This window comes from Ranitomeya imitator, chromosome 5 (assembly GCF_032444005.1).
Source record: "Ranitomeya imitator isolate aRanImi1 chromosome 5, aRanImi1.pri, whole genome shotgun sequence".
In the NCBI taxonomy this organism is placed as follows: domain Eukaryota; kingdom Metazoa; phylum Chordata; class Amphibia; order Anura; family Dendrobatidae; genus Ranitomeya; species Ranitomeya imitator.
The window spans coordinates 412698050-412718374 of record NC_091286.1 but is presented as its reverse complement, the minus strand read 5'-3'; the positions used below and the strand labels follow the sequence as shown (position 1 = coordinate 412718374).

General features: G+C 41.9%; 1 protein-coding gene across 1 annotated transcript in view; it reads left to right on the top strand.

Moving 5' to 3' along the window:
- The window catches only part of ECEL1 (endothelin converting enzyme like 1), a 135965-nt gene that overhangs the window by 96705 nt on the left and 18935 nt on the right, over positions 1 to 20325 (top strand). Inside the window, exons 10-13 of the mRNA XM_069727023.1 lie at positions 12231 to 12334; positions 14694 to 14752; positions 16521 to 16572; positions 18308 to 18375. Of these exons, the coding sequence (XP_069583124.1) occupies positions 12231 to 12334; positions 14694 to 14752; positions 16521 to 16572; positions 18308 to 18375 (283 nt within the window). The remainder of the gene's footprint in view (positions 1 to 12230; positions 12335 to 14693; positions 14753 to 16520; positions 16573 to 18307; positions 18376 to 20325) is intronic.

Here is a 20325-nt window from a genome sequence, read left to right as displayed (position 1 = left end):
TAAGCGTGCCATCTCTCTCTCTCAGATAGTGGGCCATAGAAAGCCTATTTATTATTTTTTTTATTGGGTTTATAAATTTTCCCTGGGAAAAAAAAAAAAGTGGGAGATTAATATTGGCCTCTGGGCTTGTGTGCCAGTCCTGAGCGTGCCATCTCTCTCACAAATAGTGGGCCATAGAAAGCCATAGAAATTGTTGGCGCGGCAAGGCCGGGTTCTGGTTTTTGGAGGGACACAAGTGACGTGGATTTGCCTGAAACTGCCCCTCAACCAAGCACAACCACAGATTTGAGAACTGTTACTTTGGCCCACATGGCGGATTATGCCTTACGTATCCTCAAAAGGGACACACGCATAACAAAAATGATGAACGATGACGATTACTGGTTGGCCTGCCTCCTTGATCCTCGCTATAAAGGCAAATTGCAAAATATAATGCCACATGAGAACTTGGAACTAATATTAGCAACCAAACAATCAACTCTTGTTGACCGTTTGCTTCTGGCATTCCCTGCACACAGCGCCCGTGATCGTTCTAACACGAGCTGCAGGGGCCAGCAGACCAGAGGTGTTAGAGGGGCAGAAATCAGAAGTGTCGTTGGCCAGGGGGGTTTTCTGACCAGGTTGTGGAGTGATTTTGCTATGACCGCAGACAGGACAGGTACTGCAGCATCAATTCAAAGTGACAGGAGACAACATTTGTCCAGTATGGTTACTAACTATTTTTCATCCCTTATCGACGTTCTCCCTCAACCGTCATTCCCATTTGATTACTGGGCATCAAAATTAGACACCTGGCCAGAATTGGCAGAATATGCATTGCAGGAGCTTGCTTGCCCGGCAGCTAGTGTCCTATCAGAAAGAGTATTCAGTGCTGCAGGTTCAATACTAACAGAAAAAAGGACTCGTCTGGCTACCCAAAATGTAGATGATCTAACCTTCATTAAAATGAACCACAACTGGATTTCGAAATCTTTTGCCCCACCTTGCCCGGCTGACACCTAGCTTTCCTATGTAAAGGTCTTGCCTGTGGACTATTCTGATTGACTTTTCCAATCTCGTAATTTGCAGCACCTGATTGTCCAGCATCCGACATGTTAACACCTCCCTAAATGGCCAAAGTCCCCACACGGGGCCGTGGTATCGCCACTTGGCGCCAGCACCCGTGAGAGTACTGTTTGTCTGAAGAGGTGGGTGTGCCCGCTTTTGGTCGATGGCACTGCCACTAGGTCCCTCATAGTACAATAAAGTGTCTGGCGGTGGTGGTGCGCACCCAACGTCAGACACACCGTTGTAATATGAGGGGCCCTGGGCCTGTACCGCCGGCCACAAGACAGTCCCCCCCCCAGGTCAAACAGTGCTCTACCACTTGCAAAATTTTCTCTCACAGCTCCACCAATGTTTAGTCTATGCGCTGACATCCTTCAATGCCTGGCACTGTCAATACCATTGTATTGACATTTTTCTTATGTTAGGCCTTCGAAGCCTGTCTGCGGTCACTCCTTCCACTAGGCCTCCACTGACCTGTCTACTGCTGCCCGGGTTCCCGTGGAACCAATTTTAAATTGCCTACAGCCAGCCCAATTTATTATGTTAGGGCTTCGAAGCCTGTCTGCGGTCCCTCCTTCCACTAGGCCTCCACTGACCTGTCTACTGCTGCCCGGGTTCCCCTGGAACCAATTGTAAATTGCCTACAGCCCGCCCAATTTATTATGTTAGGGCTTCGAAGCCTGTCTGCGGTCCCTCCTTCCACTAGGCCTCCACTGACCTGTCTACTGCTGCCCGGGTTCCCCTGGAACCAATTTTAAATTGCCTACAGCCAGCCCAATTTATTATGTTAGGGCTTCGAAGCCTGTCTGCGGTCCCTCCTTCCACTAGGCCTCCACTGACCTGTCTACTGCTGCCCGGGTTCCCCTGGAACCAATTTTAAATTGCCTACAGCCAGCCCAATTTATTATGTTAGGGCTTCGAAGCCTGTCTGCGGTCCCTCCTTCCACTAGGCCTCCACTGACCTGTCTACTGCTGCCCGTGTACCCCTTGAACCAACATCAGAAAATATAAAAATAAGTATTTTGCTTATAAAAAAGAAAATACTGGAGAGATATCAAATGCAGACATTTTAACATTAAAAACAAACACATACAACAAAAATCTGGTACAGTACTAAAAATGGCCACCAGCTACAATAACTTTCTCCTGCAAGTAGTTAACTGAAAGTTTTTTTCAATTTAAAACACAGATATGGCATCCACCGAGTGTTGTCCTGTCGCGTCTTCTTTATATTATTGCCAAGAAGATGCAAAACAATGAAAATAATAAAATCATTATTTACCAAAAAAATAGAGTAAGTCAAAACCACATTGCAAATAAACATTCATTACAAATAAAGAAGCAGGGCGCGTCCGAGGGTGAGTATATACCTAATAAGAATATAATCACCCTCGGACGCGCCCTGCTTCTTTCCGACAGCCTTCCTTCCTAAGAATCAGCCCTTCCGTGGTGTAGAGAGAGGGTGTGTTACACTCCAAGGTGTTCCCCAGGTTGCCTTTCCTGAGCTTCGATCTTCATGCTCTCGTTTAGTAGTTGTCGAAAAGTAGGCTGCATTTGGCCTACAAAATGGGTATGGGGTGGAGAGAGATGGTGTGTTACACTCCAAGGTGTTCTCCAGGTTTCCTCGCCATTGCTTCGATCTTCCGACTCTCGTTTAGTAGTTGTAGAAAACTACACTGCATTAGGCCTACAAAATGGGTATCGGGTGGAGAGAGATGGTGTGTTACACTCCAAGGTGTTCCCCAGGTTGCCTTGCCATTGCTTCGGTCTTCCGACTCTCGTTTAGTAGTTGTAGAAAACTACACTGCATTGGGCCTACAAAATGGGTATGGGGTGGAGAGAGATGGTGTGTTACACTCCAAGGTGTTCCCCAGGTTGCCTTGCCATTGCTTCGGTCTTCCGACTCTCGTTTAGTAGTTGTAGAAAACTACACAGCATTAGGCCTACAAAATGGGTATGGGGTGGAGAGAGATGGTGTGTTACACTCCAAGGTGTTCTCCAGGTTTCCTCGCCATTGCTTCGATCTTCCGACTCTCGTTTAGTAGTTGTAGAAAACTACACTGCATTAGGCCTACAAAATGGGTATCGGGTGGAGAGAGATGGTGTGTTACACTCCAAGGTGTTCCCCAGGTTGCCTTGCCATTGCTTCGGTCTTCCGACTCTCGTTTAGTAGTTGTAGAAAACTACACAGCATTAGGCCTACAAAATGGGTATGGGGTGGAGAGAGATGGTGTGTTCCACTCCAAGGTGTTCTCCAGGTTGCCTTTCCTGAGCTTCTATCTTCAGGCTCTCGTTAAATTGTGGTTAAATGGAACAACTGCATTTGGCGTACTAGTTGGTTTGGGGCCTACCAACAGTGTCTGCCGCTCCTTGCTGTTCTCCTGGTTTCCTGTCCTGAAATTCCGTTTTCAGGCGCTCGTTAAGTAGTTGTTAATGTTAGACTGCATTTGGCCTACTAGTTGGGTTGGGGCCTACTATCGGTGTCTGCCACTCCTTGCTGTTCTCTTCCACTGAACAAAGCTGTGCCGCCTGTTTACTACGGTTGCCAATTTTGAACTGCATTTCGACTACTTACTGATTTGGGCCTACTCTTTGTGTCAGCCTCTCATTCCAGTTGTCCTCCACTGCAATGCCCCCTGGTTATTCCTGTGTTACCAATTTTGAACTGCATTTAGCCCACTTTATTATTTGGGCCTATATCTGTGTTTCCTCCTCATCCTGCCCATTGCCCAGCCAGTGATAGATGAGTCTGCTGGTACATTGACCCATAACGCAACATTCCCCGTGCACGCTACACAACAACATTGTGACCCTGCTGAAAGTCAGGTTGCTCTTCCCGCATACCATACCACCTTACACGGGGACAAAGAGGAAGGTGCAGATGAAAGTGCAGGTTCCTTCGTCAGGTGGGGGGAGGAATACTCGTTGGCGACGTCACTGGCACAGGGCCTCTCATAGTACGCAAAAGTGTTGCTGCCGGTGGGAGGCGCCCCCGCCGTGCAAACACACCGCTGTACTTTGAGGGGCCCTGTGCCAGTGCCAATGCCAACGAGTGGGCCCCCCCTGCTTGCTCAGGTTCACAGCACTTGCAAAGTTGAAATACTTACCTCTCCCTGCTCCACTGCCGTGACGTGGTCCAGATTTCCTGGGCCCACTAATTACTTGAACCAGCCCTACCCACCACAACTTTAGCCAAATGACCCCCAATTTCAAATGCCTTCCAATTATTATAAGGTAAATTACGCTTGACAAGCTTCATTAAGAAGAATGGATGGTTTTGACATTAAAATGGGCACTCTAGGTGTTTTCCTGGCCCCCACTCACTGCCGACTATGCTGCCCCATTGACTTGCATTGGGTTTCGTGTTTCGGTCGATCCCGACTTTACGTCATAATCGGCCGATTTCACTCGACCCGACTTTTGAGATAGTCGGGTTTCGCGAAACCCGGCTCGACTCTAAAAAGGTCAAGGTCGCTCAACTCTATTCTTTACTGTAAGAGCAGTGAGACTATTGAACTCTCTGCCGTATGATGTTGTAATGAGTGATTCATTACTTAAATTTATGAGGGGACTGGATGCCTTTCTGGAAAAGTATAATGTTACAGGTTATATATACTAGATTCCTCGATAGGGCGTTGATCCAGAGAACTAGTCTGATTGCCGTATGTGGAGTCGGGAAGGAATTTTTTTCCCCAATGTGGAGCTTACTCTTTGCCACATGTTTTTTTTTTGCCTTCCTCTGGATCAACATGTTAGGGCATGTTAGGTTAGGCTATGGGTTGAACTAGATGGGCTTATAGTCTTCCTTCAACCTTAATAACTATGTACCTATGTAAAAAGCGGTGTGGGGTCCGTCCATTTTGACAATCAGCCTTGCTAAAGCTGACAGCTGAGGGCTGGTAATAAAGTCTTTTATTATAAATAAAAGAAAACACAGTTTTCCATTTTTATTTAAAAATAATAAACATTGTTTATTCCACTGAAGCCCTTGTCTTCTGTAATAAAAGTAAAATAAAAAACAACAATATCCCTCACTTATCCATCGTTCTGTCCCACACCATAATCCATGTCTGGGGGATAAATAGTTTTCAACCTGGGTGGTGCCAAAATGCGACCATCCAGGCTGAAAAGCACTGGTGAATGAGCTGCTGCAAGCGCAGTATCATTGACCAGTGGTGACATCATCGTGGCTACCGCCAGTCAGTGAGGCTGTGTTTCCAGTAGGGCTGAACTGCGGTGACCTCAGCACCGTGGGAAAAAGTCAGTGATGAGGTCACCATAGTTCAAGCTCAGTGACTTCACCACAGTTCACTGTGAGAATTTTTCATTTAATAACTTTTGGGTTTTCATTGGCTGTAAACCATAATCATTAACATTAACAGAAATAAAGACTTGAAATAGATCACTCTGCTTGTAATGACTCTATATACTGTATGAGTTTCACTTTTTGTATTGAAGAACTGAAATAAATTAACTTTTTGATGATATTCTAATTTAGTGAGAAGCACTTGTAGGTACCCATAGTTATTACTACTGATATATACAAATCAGAAGAATTCTAATTGGAGGTATTTGCTAATATTATTAATATTACACCTACTACATATTGAGATAGGATCTCGGAGGTGGGAATAACCATTTAAGTCTGCAGCGTTGGTACACATTGAACTCCTGACATTTTCCATTGTGATGGACCTGCAGATGATACTGGGCATTCAATTATTTTTTGTATTTTGGTTTTAAGGCATTCACCATGCGGCATACATGACATACTGTATTACCTCCATTCTGTACGTAAGTATATGATCAGTATTTGGTCAGTATTTTACATCAGTATTTGTAAGCCAAAACTAGGAGTGGGTGAAAAATACAGAAGTGGTGACATGTTTCTATTAGGCTATGTTCCCACGACCCTGAAGTAGCAACGCTTATAACGCAGCGTATTTTCGCTATGTCCAAAATGCTGCTATTGAATGCAGGTTAAATCCGCATGTATTCACTGAACCATGCGGATTTATCACATTAAATTTTTGCTGCTGAGGCTAGACTCGCCGCATGTCAGTTTCCATGGGTGATCTGTAGGCGACTAGGCACGCATCGTGGACATGGTTTTCTAGAATTCCCACCCACTATGCTGTAACATCTGGCCGCTGCGGGTTTGACACCGCATAAATACTCAATTCCCAAATGTGGGAACGCACCCTTAGGCCAGCGTCAGACGAGCGTATGGCATCGGATGCAAGAGCATCGGATGTGATATGCTAATGACCCTCGGCTCTTGCTCTGCTACGAGCGTTTAATTAGCATTTTATTACTTCAGCCATAAGTTTTTTATTTTTCCTTTCAAGGCTGTATGAAGGATTCTTTTTAGTGGCATAAGTTGTTATTTTTATTGGTAGAATTTTTTTTATTTGATAATTTAATTATGTCCTTATTTGTTTATTTTTGTGGTGCTCATCCTATGGGTTAAATAAGACTGTTGTTATATAGTTATGGTCTTTACTAATGTAAGAATACCAATTATATTTCTATTTTGCTTAACAATAATGCAAGGAGTTTACATTATGACAATAGCAGTTGGTGAGTGAGGACAATGAAGAGCTTTTAGTAGTCTAACTAGTTATAACCTACAAAGAACACCGCTTTCTGATTATGTTCTAACCCTTGGATAGAAATTTAGTCCTTTCCTGCTCTGTGTGGCTTCTTAGACCCTTACAGATTGTTACAAGCCAAATACCCAATTCAATGTACTGAATTGATTGTAAAGATTTTGGTGATGCAGTATATCAGAATCTGGAGCCCCACTTTGAATTTTGCCCAAGGCAGAGTTACCGTTTGTCTAAAATTGGCTCTGATGTTACAGTCACCAAATATATGTTGGTGCTACATAATAATAATTATTCTTATTTCTATCTATAACATGCAGTGACACATGGAGGTGACTTTCCAAAATAATGTAAAGATAAAGGGAACCAGTCATCTGATAAGTGCTGCGCAAACCACAGGCAGCACGAATCAGTCTGGCTGCATAATTGGAGCCAAATATATTTTTCTCTCTTTCTGATAAACATGCTTTAAAGATCTAGACTGGACCAGTGCCACATCTGAGCAGCTCTTCCGTGCGCTGATGCAGCAGATGCTTGACTCTTCAAAGTATATTTTTTTCTGAAATGCCAATGATTTACTATGCTAGCATTAGGAAATTTCAGGAATTCAATTTGCCTCATGCTCATTCTTCTTCCCTAGAATCATTTTTTCCAATGTTTGGAATCTGGCAGGCAAACCTATGACTGCAACAAAAGGAGAGAAAAAAAGCAAAAAAATAGAAAGATGTCATTTGTGAAATTTTAACATAAATATTCGTTATTCTATCTATTTGAAGCTTTTTTTTAAACCAAAGATTAGCATATAGTTTTTGCATATAGTAGGGAGTATGATCACTCTAGTTCTTTAAGGGCAGTCCCACACGTCCAGATAATTCCGGTACCGGAAAAATCGGTACCGGAATTATCCATGTCCGTGTGCCTGTGCGTTTCTGTGGCACATCAGTGTGGCACACGGGCGGCACATGTGTGCCCCCCGTGTGCCGACTGGGTACCACACGCACCGTGCAGGAGACAGCGCTAGAGATAAGCGCTGTCCCCTGCATCTGGTGCTGAAGCCGCGATTCATATCTTCTCTGCAGCAGTGTTTGCTGTAGAGAAGATATGAAAAATCCTTTTTTTTTGTTTCTCGTGTTTAAAATAAAGATCCCTGTCCCCAACCCCCTCCCACCCCCTGTGCGCCCGCCCGCTGTTATTAAAATACTCACCCGGCTCCCTCGCAGTGTCCTGTCCTCGCCGCACCTTCTCCTGTATGAGCGGTCACGTGGGGCCGCCCATTACAGTCATGAATATGCGGCTCCACCTCCCATAGGAACGATTAGGGGACGTCATGTCCCATTAGGAGAGCCCCTGATGCAGCTAAACAGTGGAAACCTCCCACAAGTGACCCCATTTTGAAAACTAGACCCTTCAAGGAATGTACATAGATGTGTGCTGAGCACCTTGAACTCCCAGGTGCTTCACAGAAGTTTATAACAGAGCCGTGAAAATAAAAAAATCACATTGTCCCCGCAAAAATGTTATTTTGGCATTTTGGCACCAAATTTTGCGTTTTCATACAGTTTGATGTGCAATTCCTTCTGAGTACACTTATACCCCATATGTGGGAGAATACTACTTTTGAGGCACAGTGCAAAGCTCTGAATGGAAGATTTTGCTGGAAGGGTTGAGGGTGCCATGTCACATTGGCAGAGCCCCTGAGGTGCCACAACAACACAAACCCCCTATATGTGACCCCTTTTACAAACTACACTCCCCAATTAATTCATCTAGTGGTTCAGTGATCATAATGACACCACATGTGCCTCACAGAATTTTATACCACTGAGCACTAACGATAGAATATATTACATTTTTACCACTAAAATGTTGTTTTGGCCCCAAGTTTAATTTTTCTAAGGGCTAATATGAATTTTTTTACAATAAACTTATGTCCATTTTTTCCTGAGTGTGCCAATACCCTACATATACAATAATTTTCAGGCACAGTGCAAAGCTCAGAAGGCAAGAAGCACCAGATTTTACTGTTATGGTTCCAGGTGCCATGACCCACTGAGAGTGCCAATGAAGTGTCAGAACAGCAGAACTCCACATAATTGACCCCATTTCACAAACTACACCTCTCAATGAATTCATCTAGGGGTGCAGTGATCATATTGACACAACGGGTGTGTCACAGAATTTTATTCCATTGGGCAGGAAAGAAAAAATAACTACATTTTTACCACTAAAATTTTGTTTTAGTCCCAGATTTCCAGATTTTACATTTTCACACAAGGAATGGGTAGAAGTGTCACCAAAATTTGACCCACAATTTCTACTGAATGTGGCAATACCCCATATGTGGCTGTACAGTACTGCTTAGCCACACAGAGAGATTCAGGAGTAACGGAGCCCTGTGGACTTGATATACAGAGCCCCTAATTGCTAGAAGAGCAGAATCCCCCTTCTAGTGACCCCATTTTGGAAACTATAACCCTTGGGGATTTTATCTACAGGTGTAGTAACGATTTTGACTCCGTGGGTATTTTCCAGAAATAAGCAGCAATGAATGTTGCGTAGTGAAAATTGCAAACTGCCATTGTAGTGACCATTACATTGTAGTCACCAGTACGTTATGCCCAGTCTGTGCTTCTGGAGGCATGTACCCGTAAATTAGGCGCGCTGTGATCACTTCAGAAAGGCCAAACGTTGATGCAATATGTGGTGTTGGCACACTGTGGGACTCATAAGGGAGCGGGGCGTTTGGATTTGAGAGCAGAGGATTTGCAGAATTTATTTCGGAGTGTGAGGAGCAATTTCGCTTTTCCAGAGTCTTTGTACTACCAGTAATGTAGAAGCCCCCTATATTTCCGTTAGATGACAAACCTGAGTGGGGCTTGCTTTTTTTGTGGATTGAGTTGAACCTTTTATTGGGAACATTTTACATAAAGTTTTGGATCACAGTTATCCGGCGCTCTACACTGACCACTTTGGTGTTTCCATCTAAATCTCTGAGTGACGTGATTCAAATAAAACCACCGAGGGATCCATTTACTATAATGAGGCAGCAGAGTTACTCTAGACTCCGTCTGACCTCTGTTCAGCGGTGTGCTTCTTTTCAGAAGTGCACAAAATTGTGGTTGACGGCACTTTTATGCAATCCTAAAAATATGGCCAACGCCGTATCACAGGTCAGCTGGCATTCACAGTGCCTCCATCTGCCTCATTATAGGGAATCTTCCCCAGAGGTTCCATCTGAATCACGTATTTCAGAGATTTACAAGGAAGCGCTCAGCGCTCAGCGCAGAGCGCAGGGTAAATGTGCGCCGAGCCTTACTGTGATCATTTGGAGGCAAAATGAAAAAATCAACAGCAGGTGAAGAATTGGTTTTATTTATTTTTTTGCACCATTCCTTGTGCGGTATAAGTGATTAGGTGACTTTATTCTTCAGGTTGGTGCAATTACAGAGATACCAGATTTGTAGTTGATTTTTATGTTTGGCTGCTGTCACACACTAAAAGACGCTTTTTATTGCAAAAATAGTTTTTGCATCACCACATTTTGAGAGCTATAATTTTTCCATATTTTGGCCCACAGAGTCATGTGATAGCTTGTTTTTTGCGGGACGAGTTGACGTTTTTATTGGTACCATTTTGAGGCAAATTACATTTTTTGATCGCTTTCTATTCCGATTTTTGGGAGGCAGGGTTTTATGCCTTTCCGTGTGTGGTAAAATTGATAAAGCAGATTTAAAAACTGTTTTATAGACAAAATAATTATTTTTGCATTGCTTTATTCCGAGAGCTATAACTTTTATATTTTTCTACTGATGGAGCTATATGGCAACTTGTTTTTGTTAGTCAAGATGATGTTTTCAGTGGTACCGTATTAATTTATATCCGTTTTTTTAATCACATTTTAGTCCACTTTTTTTTTTTTGGGGGGGGGGCGGTATGATGATAAAGCATTGTTTTTTCCCTTGTTTTTTATTTATTTTCATGGCATCCACTAAAGGGGTTAACTAGTGAGACAGAGTTTTATACGTTGGGTCGCTGAAGATGCGGCAATACCAAATATATGTAATTTTATTGTTTATATTTTTTTATTCAAATACTTATTTATAGATACAATATCTTTTAATTTTTTTTAATTATTTTAAATTTTTAAAAAATATTTTTACAATGATTTAAAAAAAATGTTTACCTTTTTTTAAAACTTTTTTTTACTTTGTCCTACTGTGGGACTATCATTTTTTGCAGGCTGATCGCTTGTACAGTATGGGGACACAGCAGCATCCCCATACTGTAGAAACTGTCAGCTCTGCACTGACAGGGAAAGTTCTTGATCATGCACTGCACATGATGAGCAAGTTTCCTAGCTCTGGTGACCCGGATGTTGTCATCGGGTCACCATGGCAGCGATCGGGACCCCGCTGTCAGCCCTGTGCCGGCCCCCGAAATGCTGCGATCTCATTCAGTTGCAGCATTTCGGGGATTAAAGTGCCGGGAGCGGTGCACGACTGCTTTTTGCACTTAGAGCCGGTGTCAGTTGTCAGAATCATCTGACACCCGGCGGCGATCGCCTGCACATGGGTGGTGTGCGGGAGATCAAAATTACGTAACAATGCATCCCAGGTCAAATTGACCCAGGGAACATAGACGGATTATTACATCAGATGTCAGAAAGGGGTAAATGATGCGCTTCCAGCTAGCGCATGTTAAATCCCGCTGTCAGAGAATAACAATGAGATTTGATTGGTTAACAGGTGGTGGAGCTCCAATCCATCCATGGCTGTTAAAGGCACATGACAGCTAATGCGGGGAAAGATGTGGGCTCTGCACCAGAGCCAGCTTCAAAGTCAGGAGCATGATATATGATATAAATATACGTTATATGTCGTGAAGGAATTGCTTTGTTATTCCTGGTGTTTTTTGCAGCTTTTTTGCAAACAAAAATGTTGGTTCCAGGTGTTAGCATAAAGTTAAAGATAAAATAGCTGATAGATGAAAACTAAAAACAGTGCATTGTTCTTGTGCCTTTTTATGGCGTGGCATTTTTACAAGGTAAAAATAAAAAAAGAATGCATAAAAGCTGAAAAATTAGATTTTTTTCAGATTTCCTACTTATAATTTGTGAACAAACACATATATATTGGTCATCAACATGAGTTAATGAAGCTTGTGTTTACCATGAACAACAAATGTTTGATTAACAGAATATATAAATGACCTAATGACTCACCGGGTGCAAGACTAGTGAGTAATTCAGCCAGGGATTTGGTATTAATATGTTACATTAAATCTATGATGCGAGTTCTCTCAAAGTAAAAGAATGTGCCGGTAAATGCCACCAAGGGAATGTCATTTACAGTATATCCCACCAGCAGACATTTGTCTCATATCTTTCATGTCTCCGGCAGAATGGGTAATACATTAATGATGTCTAATATTTTCTGTATTTTTATTCTGCTCATTATTGTCTGCGTTGATCAGCTCAATACACTGTATCATTTGTTTTTTGTTTCATGGTAAGTTATGTTATCATCTTTATTTCATGGACACTGATTCTCTATTTTCTGTTTTCTTTTAACCCATTAGTTTGAGGTTCATGAGAAGACCTATTTCAAGAACATTCTGAACAGTATTAGGTTTAGCATCAAACAATCAGTAAAGAGGATCCGTCAGGAAGTGGATAAGTCAGCGTATGTATACCCACCGTTATATTATAGAATAGTCACTTTGACATTTTACTGCATTTTTCAAAAAATAAGCACAAAACCCGCTCTAATTTCAAGATGTCTACAAATGGACCAAAGGAAAACCAACATAATACATCTTTTTGCCCTCAAGATTTTAATAAGCCCCACTAATCAAAAAACGTATTTTTGTGCAAATGTTACACCACGGTTACAAAAAAAATATTCTGCACATAAACTCGCGATTAACTCAAAAATAATGGTTTCATACAATAGAAACGTGTCTATGAAGGCACATTCTGTAGATTAGACTAGTAGATTAGAGTACTTGATCTGACTGATGAGGAAGTAGCTAAATTGTCAACTATGTAACGCACTTTTAGTCAAACTTTCCCCAAAAGAGGATGTTGATTAATTTTTTTTACAATGTAGTTGGCAAGTTCAGCTTCTAAAATGTCCCGTAAAGTTGTGAATGTCCGAACATTCCCTGTGCTGTGGCCACACTGAGTAAATGTTTGATTTCATGCCAACCATTACAATAGCTAGCCAAACCAAGGGCTCATTCAGATGTCCATGATTATCGGTCCAAGCACTGGTATCTTTATCCAAGTTCAGCAGACTAATATGAGGCTGCTGATTTCAGGTCATAAGAACCACGGCAAGTCCATGGTTTGCGATCCATGCTTGGACGGAACCGCAAGGACGTCTGAATGAACCTTATTTGTGGCTTAGCATAATCTAGGAGACTGAGCAGGCAAAACTTTTTAACATTAATTTAAAAAATAATGTCTTATTAGAATTGGAAATTTTTTTAAAAGCATCGCCCAGCTTAGCATGGTTTTAGATGAAGAATTAAAATCGCAGAACAATGTAATTCATTGTATAATTGTTTTCTTTCTCTGCTCCCAACTTTATGCTAAAATGCAGATTGTAGCTAACTATGTTACTGGTCATTCTTTAGAGATATAGCACAAGTAAAGTAATTGACCCATTTATTAAATAAAAGCAATCTGTAATTTGTAAAAAGTTTTGTACAATAGCAAGAAAGATTTAAAAGGATTGTCTCAACTTATGGGCAAAATTGCAAAGTGGTTGTAAAAACAATTTTGCAATTTAGCTCATTAAAAGTCCTCTCAAGAAATTAGGGATTTTTAAACCTATAGTTAGCAGCTTGTTGTTTAGATTTCCAGCCACCTTTGCAGGCTATCAAGGGGGTTTACTACAGTTTGCAAGTTCTGTTCTGAAGATGGACAGATTGCTGAATGTGGTTGAATTTAGTCCCTCAATGCTACAGATACAAAGATGCTTCTCCTTGCCGCATGGGAGAGTGCAGTGTTTGGACCGGTAGTGCCACCATGATGCTGATTTGAACTGTTAATCTTCAAGAGTGTGCAGCAGTGTAGGGGTGGAAATGATGATGTGGCAGCTCTCTGGAGATCCCTATTGTTCTAAATGTATGACAATGTACTGTGTTGTATGTGTTATCCTCTGGGAGGCTACAGTTACTGTTAGTCAGGGGTGACGGTGAACTATAGGGCCGGCTCCCTGGTTGGGGAGGAGGATTGGGGACCTGTGTGTCAATACCTGATTTGGTAGTTGTTAGTGAGCGAGAGACAAGAAAGGACACCCTCAGAGGAAAGCTATCATCATTGAGTGTGTGTGTGGGAAGGGACCAGGAAAATAGAGCAAGTTTCATAAAGAGATCTTCAGTGGCGGCAGTGTTCTTCCTTAAGCAGGCAAGTCAGAGCACCTATATCGAAAAACTTTTAGCAATGGTAATAGTGCTAGCCAGACCTGGGCTCTGCCAAGAAGTAAGGCAGAGTCATGTAGGCTGGGGCACGTTTAGTAAGGAAGAAGCCGGTGGAGCTCCCTTACATCATTCTCATGAAGTGTAGTCAGGGTGCAGTGTTCACAGCGAAACACATTGACTTGTGTGTCCTCCGACCTGGTTTAACCTGGTCTCTGCTTTGCCCCTCTGAATTCTGTGTTCCAGATAGCAGTAAGGAATTGTAAACATCAGATAAAAGTGAGGAGAGAGGTGAAAGAGGTGAAAGCATCTACTGTATCAGGAAGAGCAAAGAAAATAGGCTGTAGATAGGGAAGAACATGAAAGGAAAAAGCACTCTCAGAATAGGCAGTGATGATACAAGACAGCCAAGGAGAGAAGCAACATACCGAAAACACAAACCTCACATCTAGGAAATATTACTGGAAGGAATCACCCTGTATTACCGTAATCTGATACAACAAGCTGCAAATAGCATGTCAGGACATCTGAAGATGAAGGAATGAAGACTGTGGATTGAAACTTAGTATAACTTTTCGTGAACAAGAGATATTTATTTAGCCCTAATCTTCCTAACAGGTGGCTGCTCCCTCCACAAGCCCTTAATGCCTACTATCTTCCCAACAAAAACCAAATGGGTGAGTAATAAGGAGCTTCATTTGCTGCTTTTTAGTGGAATTTTCTTACAAATATGTAAAGTATTGCATAACGTATGTGTCTGTGTATACAGTGCCATGCAAAAGCATTCGGCTACCTGGAACTTTTCAACCTTTCGCACGTATCATGCTTCAAACATAAAGATACCAAATGTAAATTTTTGGTGACGAATCAACAACAAGTGGAACACAATTGTGAAATTGAACGAAATTTATTGGTTATGTTAAATTTTTGTGGAAAAACAAAAACTGAAAAGTTAGGCGTGCAATATTATTCATCCCCTTTAACTTAATGCTTTGTTGTGCCACCTTTTGCTGCAATAACAGCTGCAAGTCGCTTGGGGTATGTCTCTATCAGTTTTGCACATTGAGAGACTGAAATTTTTGCCCATTCTTCCTTGGCAAACAGCTCGAGCTCAGTGAGGTTTGGTAGAGATCGTTTGTGAATTGCAGTTTTCAGCTGTTTCCACAGATTCTCGATTGGATTGAGGTCTGAACTTTGACTTGGCCATTCTAACACCTGGATGCGCTTATTTGTGAACCATTCCATTGTAGCTTTTGCTGTATGTTTGGGATCATTGTCTTGTTGGAAGACAAATCTCCGTCCCAGTCTCAGGTCTTTTGCAGACTCCAACAGGTTTTCTTCAAGAATGGTCTTCTATTTGGCTCCATCCATCTTCCCATCAATTTTAATCATCTTCCCTTTCCCTGCTGAAGAAAAGCAGGCCCAAACCATGATGCTGCCACCACCATGTTTGACAGTGGGGATGGTGTGTTCAGGCTGATGAGCTGTGTTGCCTTTACGCCAAACATATCGTTTGGCATTGTTGCCAAAAAGTTCAATTTTGGTTTCATCTGACCAGAGCACATTCTTCCACATGTTTGGTGTGTCTCCCAGGTGGCTAGTTGCAAACTTTCAACAGCACTTTTTTCGGATATCTTTGAGAAATGGCTTTCTTCTTGCCACTCTTCCATAAAGGCCAGATTTGTGCAGTGATTGTTGTCCTATGGACAGACTGTCCCACCTCAGCTGTAAGATCTGTACAATTCATCCAGAGTGATCATGGGCCTCTTGGCTGCATCTCTGACCAGTCTTCTCCTTGTTTGAGATGAAAGTTTACAGGGACGGCTGGGTCTTGGTAGATTTGCAGTGGTATGATACTCCTTCCATTTCAATATGATCACATGCACAGTGCTCCTTGGGATGTTTAAAGTTTTGGAAATCCAGCTTTAAACTTCTCCACAACAGTATCACAGACCTGCCTGTTGTGTTCCTTGGTCTTCATGATGCTCTCTGTACTTCAAACAGAACCCTGAGACTATCACAGAGCAGGTGCATTTATACGGAGACTTGATTACATACAGGTGGATTATATTTATCATCATTAGGCATTTAGGACATCATTGGATCATTCAGAGATCCACAATGAACTTCTGGAGTGAGTTTGTTGCACTGAAAGTAAAGGGGCCGAATAATATTGCACCCCCCACTTTTCAGTTTTTGAATTTCCACAAAAATTTTAAATAACCAATAAATTTTGTTCAACTTCACAATTGTGTTCCAAATGTTGCTGATCCTTCACCAAAAATTTACATTTGGTATCTTTATGTTTGAAGCATGATATGTGGGAAAAGGTTGAAAAGTTTCAGGGAGCCGAATACTTTCGCAAGGCACTGTATGTACCTGTATATGTTCAATTTTTTTTAATCTAACTTAAAGATAATGGTATGGCACCTTTGTCATCCACAGTATTTCCTGCTGGTATTTTGCAACCTACGCTCTATGATCCAGATTTTCCACAGTAAGTTTTAGAGAAATCAACTGAACGTTTAGTATATTTTAGTTGTGGTATCAGAAAAAGCCCCCACAAGGAACCATCTTTCAATTGCTTGTTATTTTTGAGAAACTTTTTTCCACATGCCCAATGAGAGTAGTAAGGCTATGTTCACACATTGCATTTTTGCTTGGTTTCTTTCTGCAGGCAAAACCTGCTCTATTAGCAGTAAAGAAACTGCTCAAAAAAACACGGTTTTGCTGCATTTTTTTTTTTGCAGCGGTTTTCATGCTGATACAGTTTAGAGCCTTTTCTTCCTGAGTTTTCTGCACCAAAAACACAGAAAAATCTAATATCCGTGCACAGAATGACATATTCCACCTTGAAAATGTTATATCGTCATTGACTAACCAGCTAGCAAACCAAATGTTGCCAATGTAGTGTTTAGTACTAAATGCCAAGGAAACATTTTAAGCATGGACAATTACTGTGCCAATCAATGGAACTGACCATTTATAAAACCCATACGCATAAAGAAAATCATTTACAGTGGTCAAATCTTTCCGATCATTAATCACAACCACCATGTCTCTGGCTAGCACTATAGGAATTTTTTTCCCCAATTCTTTGTGTTCAGTTGTTAATAGCACAAGAACTCTCAGACAAATGCTAATCTCCTTTAGCTCCACTGAAATAATATCCACCAGTCGGACACATGTTAACAGAGAGGCTCAAGAATTAAGACTGTTGCGCCTATTCATTAGGACAGGCATCGTACACTCCAGTTTTATCGAATGGTATCATGGAGTAAGACGAGCCTGATTCGTTAAGAGGCCCACGCCACTTAAAGGGACACTGTCACCTGAATTTGGAGGGAACAATCTTCAGCCATGGAGGCGGGGTTTTTGGGTGTTTGATTCACCCTTTCCTTACCCGCTGGCTGCATGCTGGCTGCAATATTGGATTGAAGTTCATTCTCTGTCCTCCGTAGTACACGCCAGCGCAAGGCAAGATTGCCTTGTGCAGGCGTGTACTATGGAGGACATGGAATGAACTTCAATCCAATATTGCAGCCAGCATGCAGCCAGCGGGTAAGGAAAGGGTGAATCAAACACCCAAAAACCCCGCCTCCATGGCTGAAGATTGTTCCCTCCAAATTCAGGTGACAGTGTCCCTTTAAGGAATCAGGTGCATCTTGCAAGTGGTGTGTGCATTGCCAGAAATCTGACTCTAGTCGGGGACTTTAGCAAGATTTCTGTCATAAGGCAGGCCACATCTAGTAACGCAATAGATGGGTGGGCATGGCTAATTCACCGTCCAGCTGGGATGCCAAAGAACTAGCTTTGACTCCAAAAGTCAAATAATTTTGCTACTTTTCAAAGTGAAACTGGCATAAGCACTTTGATGTATTGACCCCTTTATGAACTGTATGGCAATAATAACAAATGACTGTCAAATCAGCAAATCAATATATTGACATTTGTAGGTATGTATGTTTTGGAGGAATGTTTTTGTTAGGCTGCCGTCACACTATCAGTATTTGGTCAGTATTTTACATCAGTATTTGTGAGCCAAAACCAGGAGTGGGTGATAAATACAGAAGTGGTGCATATGTTTCTATTATACTTTTCCTCTGATTGTTCCACTCCTGGTTTTGGCTAACAAATACTGATGTAAAATACTGACCAAATACTGACCGTGTGTAAGCAGCCTTAGTGGAATTAATGTCTCTATGGCATATAACATGTTAATATATCTACAGATCCTTGAACTATGGCGGCATTGGCACCATCATCGGGCATGAGCTTACACATGGATATGATGACTGGGGTAAATGTTAATATTCTCATCAGTGGTGAACCGTAGTACATGATCTTACCAATGTCATACCTGTAATATTTTAAAGGTGCAATAGTAAAATATGATTGGTTAGTAATGCAGCCATTATCCTGCCATTATAGCGTACTGTATACAGTGGGGCAAAAAAGTATTTAGTCAGTCAGCAATAGTGCAAGTTCCACCACTTAAAAAGATGAGAGGTGTCTGTAATTTACATCATAGGTAGACCTCAACTGTGGGAGACAAACTGAGAAAAAAAAATCCAGAAAATCACATTGTCTGTTTTTTTATCATTTTTTTTGCATATTATGGTGGAAAATAAGTATTTGGTCAGAAACAAACAATCAAGATTTCTGGCTCTCACAGACCTGTAACTTCTTCTTTAAGAGTCTCCTCTTTCCTCCACTCATTACCTGTAGTAATGGCACCTGTTTAAACTTGTTATCAGTATAAAAAGACACCTGTGCACACCCTCAAACAGTCTGACTCCAAACTCCACTATGGTGAAGACCAAAGAGCTGTCAAAGGACACCAGAAACAAAATTGTAGCCCTGCACCAGGCTGGGAAGACTGAATCTGCAATAGCCAACCAGCTTGGAGTGAAGAAATCAACAGTGGGAGCAATAATTAAAAATGGAAGACATACAAGACCACTGATAATCTCCCTCGATCTGGGGCTCCACGCAAAATCCCACCCCGTGGGGTCAGAATGATCACAAGAACGGTGAGCAAAAATCCCAGAACCACGCGGGGGGAACTAGTGAATGAACTGCAGAGAGCTGGGACCAATGTAACAAGGCCTACCATAAGTAACACACTACGCCACCATGGACTCAGATCCTGCAGTGCCAGACGTGTCCCACTGCTTAAGCCAGTACATGTCCGGGCCCGTCTGAAGTTTGCTAGAGAGCATTTGGATGATCCAGAGGAGTTTTGGGAGAATGTCCTATGGTCTGATGAAACCAAACTGGAACTGTTTGGTAGAAACACAACTTGTCGTGTTTGGAGGAAAAAGAATACTGAGTTGCATCCATCAAACACCATACCTACTGTAAAGCATGGTGGTGGAAACATCATGCTTTGGGGCTGTTTCTCTGCAAAGGGGTCAGGACGACTGATCCGGGTACATGAAAGAATGAATGGGGCCATGTATCGTGAGATTTTGAGTGCAAACCTCCTTCCATCAGCAAGGGCACTGAAGATGAAACGTGGCTGGGTCTTTCAACATGACAATGATCCAAAGCACACCACCAGGGCAACGAAGGAGTGGCTTCGTAAGAAGCATTTCAAGGTCCTGGAGTGGCCTAGCCAGTCTCCAGATCTCAACCCTATAGAAAACCTTTGGAGGGAGTTGAAAGTCCGTGTTGCCAAGCGAAAAGCCAAAAACATCACTGCTCTAGAGGAGATCTGCATGGAGGAATGGGCCAACATACCAACAACAGTGTGTGGCAACCTTGTGAAGACTTACAGAAAACGTTTGACCTCTGTCATTGCCAACAAAGGATATATTACAAAGTATTGAGATGAAATTTTGTTTCTGACCAAATACTTATTTTCCACCATAATATGCAAATAAAATGTTAAAAAAAACAGACAATGTGATTTTCTGGATTTTTTTTCTCAGTTTGTCTCCCATAGTTGAGGTCTACCTATGATGTAAATTACAGACGCCTCTCATCTTTTTAAGTGGTGAAACTTGCACTATTGCTGACTGACTAAATACTTTTTTGCCCCACTGTATAGTGTATGCAGTTCAATATTTTGAATACCATCTAGCTGGTGCTCAATTGGTGATTTCTATCACAATCATTACACACAATGACAAAATCAGCAAATGGAATAAAGATGTTTTCTGAAGCTCCTACGGAAAGAAAATGTAACTTCAGATGAAAAGGTCCAAAATTTCTAAGTACCGGTATATTTAGTGGTTCATCAGTAGTT